Genomic DNA, 13672 nt, shown 5'->3' on the forward strand with positions numbered 1-13672 from the left:
AAACATTCGATTCTCCTTCTGGTCATGTCGAGGTAAGTACTCCGCTCGATCATAACATCCCTGGAACACTTGAACAACATGATTGTGATGTTCCTATTACTCGTAGAGGAGTAAGAGCTTGTACCAAACACCCTCTATTTTTGTTTAGATCCTATATGAATCTTTCTCCTAAACACAAGGCCTTTCTTACTAGCCTACATGAAGTTGCTATTCCTAAAACATTATCTGAGGAATTAGGAAATGAGAATTGGAAAAGTGATATGAAGATTGAGGTGAAAGCACTTGAGAAAAACAAGACTTGGGACTTGGTGAGGCTGCCAAGAGGGAAGAAACCAGTTGGATGTAGAAGGCTGTTCACAACTAAATACAATTCACATGGATCTTTGGAAAAGTATAAGGCAAGGTTAGTCTCCAAAAGGTATACTCAAAACTTACGACATAGATTATCTGGAGATTTTTGCTCCAGTGGCTAAGATGAATACAGTGACAATCTTACTATCAGTGGCTATAAATTTTGGGTGGAGATTACAACTATTTGATGTCAAGAACATGTTCTTACATGGGGATCTTGAAGAGGAGATCTATAAGGAGATTCCACTTGGGGTTGTATCCAATGAAGAAAAAGGAGTGGTATGTAAACTAAATTTTTTTTTGTACGGACTAAAACAATTCCCACGAGCTTGGTTTGGGAGATTTACCAAAATGATGGTGGGTATGGGCTATAAACAGAGCCAAGGTGATCATACCTTGTTTGTGAAGCACTCAACAATAGGGGGAGTGACGGTACTGCTGGTCTATGTAGACGATATTATAGTCATAAGGGATGACTTGGACAAAATGGAGAACTTGAAGAAACAAATGGTGATGAAGTTCGAAATTAAAGAGCTAGGAAAATTGAAGTACTTTCTTGGTATTGAAGTAGCCCACTCTTAGCAAGGGATTTTTATATCCTAACAAAAATATGTGTTAGACTTATTGGCTAATACATGCAAGTTGGGGTGTAAGCCGGTAGAGACACCCATTGAGTCAAACCACACCACAGACTTTGTCATGCTCTAAAGAACATGACGGTGGATAAAGGTTCTTATAAAAGACTTGTGGGGAAGCTAATTTATTTGTCACACACCAGGATTGATATAGCTTACACTATAAGTGTAGTGAGTCAATTTATGCACAAATAGAGAGAGTCACATCTCAAAGCAGTGCATAGAATCCTGTAGTACTTGAAGGGTACACCGGGCAGAGGAATTTTGTTTAAGAAAGCAAAAGGGATGACTTTTAAAGCCTATGCAGATGCGGATTATGCAAGATCCATAGTTGACAAAAGATCGACCTCAGGATATTGCACTTTCTTAGGAGGCAATCTGGTAACTTTGAGAAACGAAATGTCGTTGCAAGGTTTAACATAGAAGCTGAGTTTAGAGCAATGGCTTTTGGGATATTTGAACTACTATAGCTAAAGATAATCTTGGAGAATCTGAAAATCAAGTGGGAAGGTCCAATGAGGTTATATTGTGACAACAAATCAGCCATCAATATTGCACACAACCTAGTACCACACAACTTTACCAAACACATTGAAGTTGATAGACATTTTATTAAGGAAAAGTTGGATAGTGGCCTAATATGTACTCCTTTCGTTCCTACTAATGATCAACTTGCCGATGTATTTACCAAAGGATTGTCTAGTACTGTTTTTCAGAGAATAACAAGCAAGCTTGGAATGGATGATATCCATTCATCAGCTTGAGGGGGAGTGTGGGAAAAGACAGTCCGTGTACAACTGTGAATACATCTTGTACAACGTGGGAAAATATAGTCCATGTACAGCTGTGAATACAGTATTTGTAGCTTGTGGAAAAATACAGTTCATGTACATCTGTGAATATTTGACTTTCTCTAGTGATTGTAATTTCTGATTTATAGAGATTAGATTTTTTATTTGATTCTGATTTGTATCCCCAGGATTTGGTAGTTGCATAATATAGTGACACTGCTGTATATATAAATCATTGTAATTCCTTTCTCATTAAGTTTTCAATACAATTACCAAGTTCGACATATTTTGTCAGATCATATTCACAAACCTCGAACCATCAATAAAGCACCTGTTCTTCTATTTGATTTTAGTTTAAAAAATGTTCTCGGACTCTCATCTTCCTCATCTTAAAGATCATTGAGGCATGTAAGTTACTGGATCAAGGAGAAGAGGCACTCTTCAAATGAGACATTTAATGCTTTTGGAAAATGAGAAGAAGCATTAAATAATGATTGCATGTTTTAATGATTGAAATTATTTGAATAAAAAGTTTAAATGGTGGCTTGCTATTAACAACTAGTTTACGCTATTAAAATAGTATTCAAATCTATAATATAGATGAGCTGCCATCCTGTCATATGTTCTTTTAAAAAACAAAACTTCAAAAATGGGGACTTTTCATAGCTTCAGTCTTCTTGCTTTAAATATATCTTTGATTTGCATTTCATTAAATTTACAAAAAATAAAACTAATTCTTGAAATTTTGTACGATAGTATTATGGGTACTAAAGTGATGATAACCCGTGGATAGTATCACCAAAACCATTCCAACCCTGTCCCCATGCGGGTTTTTGTTGGTGACCATGAAACTGCCCCATGAGGTAAAATGTTCATCCACTCCCTGCTTTAAACTGGACAGGTTACGGCAGGTTCCCTATTTAACTTCTGGTGCCACCCTTCATTTTTGTTTTTTTTTTTTTTTTTTTTTTTTTTTTTTGGGAGAATAATGAAAATTTCAGTAAGGAAAGAGACAAGTACTCAACAAATTACACCAGGTCAACCAAAGCAGCGGTCCTTTATTCTCTCTAACAAACATCTTGTGGTTTTCTTTCTTTTACTACTGCCTTGGTCAGTCTTCTTTACTTAACTGATATGTTCTATGGATCAATTCTAAAGGTTAGGATCCTTCATGTAACTCAGATAGTGTTTGTAGTTCAATATGTCTTTTACTCTAAAGTGTGTGACATCCTAGAGTAAGATTATTTATGATTGGTTTCTATTAGAAAGGGAATGAACCGTGCACCTTGGAAAGTGGTTTTTTAAGCATTAGAGTACTAGAAAAAACAGTCAAGAGACAACCCCTGTTTATGTTGGGTTTTAACTGCTTTCTTGGATAACTTTTTCTCTGATGAACAGGTTTCTTTACTTCTAAAGGAGAGCTTCATTGATTCATTCCAAATCCGTGACCGGCCATTTATGAAGGTATGCTGCTAGCTGTATTTCCTTAGGTACTAGACCCCTTGACTTCGTATCATCTTGTTTTTTTTATAGTGTAATTTGGTTTCTGAAATTTTAAAAAGAGAAAACAGTGAGAAAATAAGGTTGATAATCAAGAAGAGAAGAAGAAGAGAAAGAAAAGAGGAGCCATTTGAATTGAAATGAAAGGACTGATAAGGAGCTGAAGAACACACCAATTTCTAATTTGAGTTTTTTTTTTTTTTTTTGATAAAAGTGATAATATATTAATCAACAGAAATATTACAAAATAAGAGAGCCTCCTGTTACAACCAGAGGAGGGAGGGAGGTCCCCTATTTAGCAAGTCCGTTAGCCAAAGAATTGGTAGAACGGGGAACATGAGACCATGTACAAGTAAGGTTGGCAGCAAGGTCTGAAACATGATGATAAATATGCTAGTGGCTCTAAGGAGGAGTAGCAACAACAGAGCGCCAGTGTATGATCATGCTGAAATCCCCTTCAGCAATGAGGGGGCCGCAGAGATGTTCGCTGAAGGTGGCTAGCCCATGGTATAAGGCTAGGAGCTCAGCAGCAGTAGAATCCGAATCACCCATCGGGCTAGCATGGGAGAATAGAACATTACCAAAGGCATCCCTGATAACCCCGCCAAACCCAGCCATGCCTGGGTTTCCCAGAGTAGTACCTTCAAAATTTAGTTTATAAACTCCTTGGGGAGAGGGGGACCAGGGTATGCAGGCTGGAGGGCACCGGCTTCCAGTCATTTGTGCAATGCACCACCAATTAGTTCTTAGAGAGGAGCCACTGAAAGTGTTGAAAGCATCCTTGGTGTTGGAATATATGATGTAATTATGGTGGCACTGATGTAATTAATTTACGTTTTCTGCCTCTTCTTCACTCTTATTAGGGTGAAGGGTATACTTGTAATATTGGTAGTTTTGAAATCTATAAATATACCTTATGGGAAAGGGTTTGGATCAAGTCCATAACTTTCATTTTTCTCCCAATGGTGTCTCTCTCATTTTTTTTTAAATGTTGATTTTCAGGACTCCATGATTTAGGTCATGGAGAAAAATGAGAGAGACACCATTGGGAGAAAACTGGAGGTTATGGACTTGATCCTAACCCTTTCCCTTAAGGTATATTTATAGATTTCAAAACTACCAATATTACAACTATACCCTTCACCCTAATAAGAGTGAAGAAGAGGCAGGAAACGTAAACTAATTACATCAATGCCACCATAATTATATCATATATTCCAACACTTGGTATGAAGCCACACAGAAATGTGTTCCACAATCAAATCAGTGATCACCTCGGTTGAGAGGGATTTTGAATTAAACCATCTATTGTTTCTTTCCTGCCATATCAGCCAAGGAATATACCCGAGGCAGGCAGAGGCCATCATATGACCAAACTTGGGCAGGGGGATGTGTTAGAGGAACTGACAAACATTTGATAAGTGTTGAGGCATACAAGACAAACATTTGATAAGTGCTGAGGCATACAAAAAGTAATGCCAACGTGTTGTAAAACCTGGGATCAGACTCTCCAAGAGAAATGGCAATGGAGCAGCAAGTGTTGGATAGTTTCATCTTCTTGGGAACACATGGAACAGAGTTTGCAGGGAGTGGCATTTCCTCTTCTTCTAAGATTGTCTACCGTGAAAATTCGGCCATGGAGAGCGCACCACAGAAAGAATTGAATCTTAGTAGGATCCAATATCTACCATGTGGTAGATCTGATGTGAGGATGTTGAGATTCAAGTCTGTCGGTGATGAGAAGATAACCGGAGGAGACCAAAAAAATTCCATTGGGGTCGGGTGTCCAGATGAGTTTGTCCAGGTGGTGGACCGGATGTCTACATCTTGCAAGTTAGATGAAAGTTGTGAGGCTAATATAGCCTCTGAATCATCTCCTGGGATCTTTGGCTAGAGCGCAATCAAAGAAGATTCAATGCCAAATTCAACACTCAAGATAGAATCATTGAAACTATCTCAGGCAATATTGCTACTTGGCTTCACTCTCAAAAAGTCTTCGCCCCTTTCTCGGGATCTTCCATCATAAATAATTGAAGTGCCTTGCCCAACTCTACACTTCTTCAAAGCCTCCTGTTATCTGTGAGTGGACTCCGCCACCTAATGGTGGCCTTAAGTTAAACTTTGACGGATCTTCTTTCGGTAACCTTGGCTTAGCGGGTGTCGGTGGCATGATTCGTGATTCTCTTGGGAACCAGATCGTCTCCTTTTCCGGCCCTCTTGGTATTGCGGACTCCACAACGGCCGAGCTTCAAAGCCTTCTTAATGGGCTCTATGTCTTTCGAGATTACTGCTCTGGGCCTATCCTGATTGAGGGAGACTCCAAGGTGGTGATGGGTTGGTGTGAGAATGCCTCTACGCCTCCGTGGCGACAATTGGATACGTTTTTTGAAATTTTGGATTTTGTCAATCTTTTTAACTGTTTTTGGTCTCTCATTCCGAGATCAGCAAATTCTGTGGCTGATGCTTTAGCCAAGCAAGGAGCTTCCTTGCAATCTCTTATTGTTAGGAGTTAGCTCCTCCTCTTTGCTCTCTTAATAAAATCACATTTCATAAAACAATAATAATAATAATATAGCCTCTGAATCAATGAGTCCGCGCCGAAAATGGAAATTCTAGCATCCAGGGGAGGCCCATAAATCAGCAACTGTGACATTCTGAGAGGAGCAAATGGGGAGCAAACGGGCAAAAGATCAGCAATCGGACGAGAAACAAATTGTTTCACTATTGCTAGCATAGAAGTTGATCCCGACACGAAAGGAACTGAGCAGGGGATAGAGGGAGCGCCAAAGAGGTGAGAGATGACGTTGGTCGCCACCAGTGATCCACCTTCTTCCATCTAAGCGAAGATTCATAGCCACCAGAGGTCTCCAAATCGTATTTGGATAGATTTTGAAATGCCAAAACCATTTTAGAAGGAAAGCCGAATTCATGTCTCTTGTTAGATGCAAACCGAGCCCGCCCAAAGCTTTGGTTTGATAGACATCCGCCCAATTTACTAGGTGGTACTTGAAGATATCACTGGTGCCATGCCAAAGGAACCTCCTACGGATTCAATCAATACAGTTGCATATTTCCACCGGACAACGGTAAAAAGAGAGGAAAAAAATAGGAATTCCATCAATAGCAGCCCGGTGGAGGGTGAGCCTCCCTACAGAAGAAAGAAAGCGGCCCCGCTATGTTGCCAACCGTTGTTTCAGTTTTTTTATTACTAGATTCTAGAGTTGCTTGATCGGTCTTCTAATGAAGAGGGGAAGTCCCTAGTACGAGGTGGGAAGAGTCCCAATCTGACATCCGAGAAGCTCAGCCATACTATGGAGGTTGCTCTCATGAATATTGAAGTCGAATAAAGATGTTTTACTCCAATTGATTTTGTAGGGGCTGGATGTAAGGCTGATAGGCCGATAATCTTTTGGATGTTCAAAAGATTGTTTCTTGGGGATTAGAGTTATGAAGGAGGCTCCAATGCTTGTGTAAGATAGACCATCAGAGAAGGAGTGAACCATCTCTGATATGTCATCTTTGATAATGGACCACCATAGCTCAAAAATTCGCCATTGAACCCGTCGAGACCAGGAGCTCGGTCCATGGCGAGACCCAAAGTAGCAAGCTCAATTTCCTTTTGTGATAATGGCCTTTCCAGTAGTGACACCAAGCCCGTAGGAAGGGTGGAGAAAGATATGCTGGATTATCAGGCGGGGGCACCGTTCTTCATGGTAGACATCTGCAAAAAAGCTCAAGAAAGTGTTAGCAATGGCTTCCTTGTCACTGGTGATCTCCCCATTGATTAACATCGAGGAGACCCAGTTAGAACGACGTTGGGCAAAAGCCACGGAATGGAAGAAACGAGTGTTTCCATTCCCCTTGCTAAGCCATTTGAATCACACTCTCTATTTCCAACGTGTAAGTTCCGAGTATGAGATGTCTTGAAGTTGGAATTGAAGAATGCTATGGGCATGGAATTCATTAGAGGTCAGGACACGGGTTTCCTCCAAATCATCCAAATCACTGAGCTGTGCGAGAATATTTGCCTTCGTGGTCTTGAGACCTGCATGATGAGAGGCAGCCCAAGTGCGGATATGCTGCTTAAGAAGCTTGAGTTTTTGTGGCAGGGCCCATCCAGGCATCCCAGTGGGTCGAAGGGAGGGCCAGATCTAGGAAGGAGGGATTTTTGGCCCCAACAACGAAGAGGCTTGGGGCCCCAGTTGTCCGTCCGGGTGTCAATCAAGATTGGCCAATGGTCAGAGCACAATCAATTAAGAATTTTTCCAGTGGCAAGGCGGTGCATTTGAAGCAAATCACTATTGGCCAGAAAACGGTCGAGCTTTGAGTGGATGGGGTTATGGCACTGTCCGTTGGTCCAGGTAAATGTCTTCCCGAATAAGTTGATATCATCTAGCTCATAACTGCCAATAAAATCAGTGAATTTCCTCATCGATGTGGAGATACGACACGAGGGGAGAGTTTTTTTGGAGTAGAAACGTGTTGCATTAAAGTCTCCAACTAGGAGCCATCCTCCTCCCCAACGAAGAGAAATGTCCAGCAGCTGATCCCAAAAAATTTTCGTAGGCTAGATTACGATGGGCTGTAAACTCCTATAATGGCACAAGAGCTGCTTGTGACTTGGTCTCGAATGTAGAGGCTAATCGAGTGCGTCCCTAGATGGTCATGTAGGATTTCCACAAAATTTTGGTTCCACATGGCAAGAATGCCTGCAGCCAAGCCAACAACGTTAATTGCAGACCATTTCACATGACGGTTGTTCCAGAGACCGCGGACAATTCAGCCAGACATAGAGGAAACTTTGGTTTCTTGGATAAACACAATCGACTCCTTACAAGTGGAAATTAAGTCTCTAATACAAGATTTTTTCCTACCAGAGCCAATTCTGCGGGGATTCCAGGATAGGATAATCATTTATCAGATCAATTATTGACTCTGAAGTTGCGGTTAACACTGGGTCAGGGGGGAGGGGGGTTGTCCCTAATCTCAGCTAATCGCACCATCTCATTCCACTTATGTTCATCGTACCTATGTTGTTCGGATTGAAGACCAGCAATGAAGTCGTCATCTGGTACGAATGTTCTTCTTTCAGCCTCTGGGATTGTTGGGTAAATTGTTGGCGGGACTCTAGGCAGTGTCTGGTTTGCTGGTTCATCCGGTCGTGCAGGAGTTTTGTTGCTGCGCTGATATGTGATTACTCTCGGTTGGGAAAAATTGCTCTCTAGAGTGGAGGTACTTGCACGATGAGGATTACAGAGAACTGGGGTGCAGCCACTCGATTCGGTGTCGGATTCTGGGTATAGGAGATAAGATGAAAGATTAAGAGTTGGTTGCTCTTCAGCTGGCATCAGAAGGGGAGGATGGGGTAGACATTTCTTGGGTGGTATGAAGTGAAACATGGCTGAGGTTTGGAACTGCATGGGAGGACCCGGGTTACTGGCTGTTTTCTTGGGGGTGGGGTTGTGGGCTTTGGCAGTGATAAGTGATACCCTGCCGGTTAGGTGGGGGTTGGTAGTTTGACTCGGGTGCCTGGTCAACCAGGAAAGTGATGGGGTTAATGTGATTTTGGAGGGCCTCGTGTCGAGGTGTTGGATGCAAGGCGTGATCAGGTGGGTGAAGAGTCGGATCCTTTTCAAAAAGACTGGAGTGGTGAGTACGAATGGTGGTGAAAATTTCTGGGTAGAGGTTCAGAAATTTTTTGGCAGTGATGGGGTCAGGGTCAGATTTCGAGGTATTTTGCCAGTGTATGTGAGCCATTAGAATTTTAATTTGAATCTATCTGTTGTCATCGATAGTCCCAACATGGATGGACAGGCTTGGGGGCAATGTAGGGTGGGGGGTTGCTGGTTCATCGCCGGATCGTCCACAAGCACTGGGGATGAGCTGAGGTCCGAGCCTATGAAGCAAACTCGAATCCAGAACACATGAAGATCGATGGTAATCTTGATGAGGGAGGATCCCAAGCATGGTTGTGTGGGAATGATGAAGAGGCATGCCATGTAAAGGCGAGCCAATCGGGAAGTGTCCTCATGCAGCATCACGAATTGCCCAAAACTTTCAGCAATCAGACAAAATATATCCACTTGTTAAAGCTCAGCTGGGAGGCCCAGGATGCAAATCCATTGGTTGAGTTGCAATTCTGGGAGAAAAGGAGTTCGGCAGCAGATTTTGAAAACGGGCGATTATGGGTGAGTGGAATAAACAGAGTCCACTTGGAGTGCGAAAATGAATCAATCAATTTTGATCATTTAAAAAAAGTGGTTAGGCTGGTATGTAATTTGGAGGGCATCAGTTAACCACGAGAGGGTCGGTGGGATATCAAAGGTGGGTTGGTGAGTGGGAGGATCCCAAGCATGGTTGTGTGGGAATGATGAAGAGGCATGCCATGTCAGGGCGAGCTAATCGGGAAGTGTCCTCATGCAGCATCACGAATTGCCCACAACTTTCAGCAATCAGACAAAAAATATCCACTTGTCAGAGCTCAGCGGGGAGGCCAAGGATGCAAATCCATTGGCCGAGTTGCAATTCTGGGTGAAAAGGAATTCAACAGCAGATTTTGAAAACGGGCGATTATGGGTGAGTGGAATACACAGTCCGCTCGGCGTCAATTTGATTGAGAAAATGAATCAACCAATTTTGATCATTTAAAAAAGAGTGGTTAGGTTGGTATGTAATTTGGAGGGCATCGGTTAACCACGAGAGGGTCGGTGGAATATCAAAGGTGTGTTGGTGAGTGGTGATGATGATTGAGTGAGAAAGTGGCTTGGTTCCCTTACTGACGTGGTGTGGGTCTAGTTGGAGGGAGAAAGGGTCAGTTGATTGGATGGTGATGGGTGCATTTGTGGCAGGAGGGGGGAGCTTGAAGGGGTCGGGGTGAGGTGTGCGAGCTGCGACCATTTGGGGTTTTCAAAGGCTGAGAAAAGTTACTTTGAGGTTTTTTGGGTTTTTTTGCTTTAGCTATACCGAACATTCGAGTAATCCATGATTTGAACTGATCCCAGCCAAAACCAGAATTCGATGATTCCGGACGTAGATTGTCCCCATTATCTGTCTGCCTCTGCATTGGGTGATCTTACGTTCCCGATTAACTTTATACTTATGCACGGAGAAGAGAAAGACAACATTTCCAGTCCAGAATTCCTACTACATTCCATGTTTATAACTTGAAAGAATCCTATATACCAGAATTTGATAATTATGGGATGTAGATTCTCCCCATTATCTGTCTGCCTCTGCATTAGGTGATCTTAGTTCCCGATTACCTTTATACTTATGCACGGAGAAGAGAAAGACAACATTTCCAGTCCAGAGTTCCTACTACATTCCATGTTTATAACTTTAAAGAATCCTATATCTGACTGCATGATGAAATGTAGGTCTATTTCGGTCAGAAATAAAATGTGTAAAAATATGAATTATAAGAGAAAAAAGTGAAGAAGAATTTCATAAAAAATAAAAATAAAAACAGAGAAAAAGTGAAGAAGTAGAGTAGAGAGAGAGGAGGAAGAAAGAGTGCCTTGATTTCAGCACACGTTAGTCTAAAAAATCAAGCCTTATATCTATTAAATACCACTTAAGTGAGATAGATACAAAATGACACATATGCCCTTCATCACATAAACCGTCATAACTCACTCAATACTATACAGAATTTAACCAAACTTGGATTATAGACTTCTAACATGATGTATAGTCTATTGCTCCTTCAAGATCAAAATATCAGCTAGTGGGAAATGACAAAAATGCCCTTGCATAGTTTCTACTACTTCCCCTCAAGCATGAACATATATATCAGGAAAAAAACTCCAAATTCTTTCTTAGCCAAGGCTTTAGTAAAAAGATCACCAATCTGATTAGAAGACCGAATATAAGGAGTAACCGCTATTCTATATGTTATTGTGTCTTGGATAAAATGACAATCAACTTCCACATGTTCCTGAGTTGCTAGCAATAAAGATTGCAGATTGATTATGACAAGACAATAGTCATGACCTCTTTATTGGGAAAATTCTACTCTTGTAGCACAAAATTGATCCACATAAGCTTACAGACTGTATGAGTCACTTCTGTGTATTCAGCTTCAGTACTTGAACGAGCCATCATATTTTATTTTTTACTTTTTCAACTGATTAAGTTTTCTCCAACAAAAACATAGTAACTAGTTGTGGACTTCCAATCTAGTTTTGATCTTGCGTAGTCTACATCTGAATATACCTCTTCAAGTGACCATGAGCCTTATGCACCAAACCTTTTCCTGGTGCTCCCTTTGCGTACCTTAATATTCTTTGGGCCACTTCCAGATGAGTCTTATGACGACACTCCATAATTTGGCTGACTATACTAACAACACACAAGATATCTGTGATGATAGCATAAATAAGTTTACCTACCAATAGCTTATACAGTCTTATCTCTCAATGTTCTACTATCATCTTCATAGAGATTGTGACTGGTTTTCACACAAAGTGTTTGGAAGTTTTGCTCCAAATACCCCATAGTCTTGGAACATATTTGTCACATATTCACGTTGAGTCAATACAACTCGCAATTTACTTCTAGCTACTTCAATTCTCAAAAAATATTTCAATACCCATAATCGTTTGTTTGGAAATGCTGAGCAAGATATGTTTTAACCTTGTCTATCCCTTGCAAATCACTACCAGATAAGACTATATCATCCATATAAACTAGAAGAATCAGAATCCCAATACGTTTTCTTTAAAGTGAACAACAAATGATCATAATGACTTCTAGAAAAACCTAAAGAAATAACAACTTTACTAAACTTGTCAAATCATGTCCGAGGACTCTACTTGAGACCATATGTTGCTTTGTTGATCTTATGTACCTTTTTTATCTCCCCTTGAGCTACATACATAGGAGGTTGCTCCATATACAACTCATACAAATCGCCATATGAAAACACATTTTTTATATCCAATTGATTTAATAGCTAACCTTGAGTCACTGCCACTGAAACAAGGACACGAACCGAAGATAATCTGGCTACAAGAGAGAATGTTTCAAACACATCAATGTTATAAGTCTCTGTTAATCTTTTGCAACCAGGTGGGTTTTATACCTCTCAATGGACCCATTAACATAATCTTCCTGCCTCTCGCATAACAAAAAGAAAATCGTAGCTTCTTCCTCCCTAGAGTGATAAAGACGCCACATCATGTTTTTGAATCTCAGTGGAGACTACCTATGAAAAGGGCAACTGAGTGTCAAAGTAAGAGAGCCATCATAAGGTGAAAAGGGGTTATGATCTAGAGTGAAAACCCTCATCGAGTGAGTCATTGATATGGAAGCATGGTTGATTGTTATAGTCCTATGGGACCCCCTATCTTTCCATGCAGCATTGGCTATCTACCTAACAAATTGCATGAGAACTAGAAGAACCTATACATTGTTGTATTGACTAAGAGGGAGTTAAGGGTAGAGGAGACTTAGATTTTTTCGTTTCTAGTAAAAAAACGCATCTATAGAGGTTGAATAAAGCAGTCTACCTTATGTGAAAAAGACCTTTTTTGTGATTCCAAAGCTTAATTTGAAACAAAATGATTTTACTGGCAGAAACAAAATGATTGCATGCTGAGCTGTTTGCTTGTTATTTCACTGTTGAGACTAGGTTCAGATGCTGATATTTCACTTGTGTTTTGCTATTCTGTGAGAGCAGCTGTTTGTGGATACCCAGCTTTTCTCTGTACATACGGATCTCGTCCTCTCCTTTTACCAAAAAGAGTAGTATTGTTGTTAAGTCCTCTTGCCAAAGTAGATAGTGGTAGTTGATAAAACTAAGCCCTGTAATATTGTAATATTCATTCCAACGATTTTGCTATGACTTTTGAGTATCAAAGTCGATCAATAGAAGGCCCTTCTATTTGTTTTTTCCTTCAATTTGACATCAGCAAATTCTATTTTGTGTGTAACAGCAGACAATGAGAAATGTTTATGGAGAATAATTTCGTTGTGTCATAAGGTCTGAAGTGGCGTTGAATACACACCAGGGTTATAAGCTTGCGTACTCTTGCAAAGTGAAAACTGGGAATCAACTTGAGAATGTTTTGCCTTGATTTTCTCTTTTAGAGCTCTTGATTTAGGGATCATTTAAGGTGTGTAAGTGTCTTTAGTAGGATACGTGTATAAGAGGAAAAAGTAAAGTTTTTCTAGATTAGCTGTCAAGAAAATTTCAGTTTGAAATTTTTTTAGTGCTCTACTCGGATTTTGTCTAGAAACGTATTAGTATTTTTCTTGTAGCTATTAATAAAAAAATCATGTTGTGGATCACCGAGATGGCTTGGATTTGGACTTGGAATAATATTTGTTGTGAGATCAACTTGATTAGATCCTCTTTCTTGCAAGGACTTTGCTGTCGTAGGGTATAAGACATGT

At 40.5% G+C, this 13672-nt stretch overlaps 1 protein-coding gene across 7 annotated transcripts in view; it reads left to right on the forward strand.

The window, feature by feature from the left end:
* Nucleotides 1-13426, forward strand: part of LOC137955395 (uncharacterized) — a 91855-nt gene extending 78429 nt beyond the window's left edge. For 5 of the 7 annotated variants that reach the window (XM_068802315.1, XM_068802312.1, XM_068802317.1 and 2 more), the window contains exons 19-20: nucleotides 3176-3241; nucleotides 12957-13425. In XM_068802315.1, the coding sequence (XP_068658416.1) occupies nucleotides 3176-3241; nucleotides 12957-13025 (135 nt within the window). In that variant the 3' untranslated portion in view covers nucleotides 13026-13425. Of the gene's footprint in view, nucleotides 1-3175; nucleotides 3242-12956 lie in introns of all 7 variants that reach the window. The other 2 variants (XM_068802318.1, XM_068802319.1) reach the window with 2 other exon arrangements.
* The last annotated feature ends 246 nt before the right edge of the window (nucleotides 13427-13672 follow it).

Source organism: Aristolochia californica, unplaced genomic scaffold (assembly GCF_029961685.1).
Source record: "Aristolochia californica isolate CCGP_79_NKW_82.1479 unplaced genomic scaffold, dmAriCali1.0.hap1 SCAF_2, whole genome shotgun sequence".
NCBI lineage: Eukaryota > Viridiplantae > Streptophyta > Magnoliopsida > Piperales > Aristolochiaceae > Aristolochia > Aristolochia californica.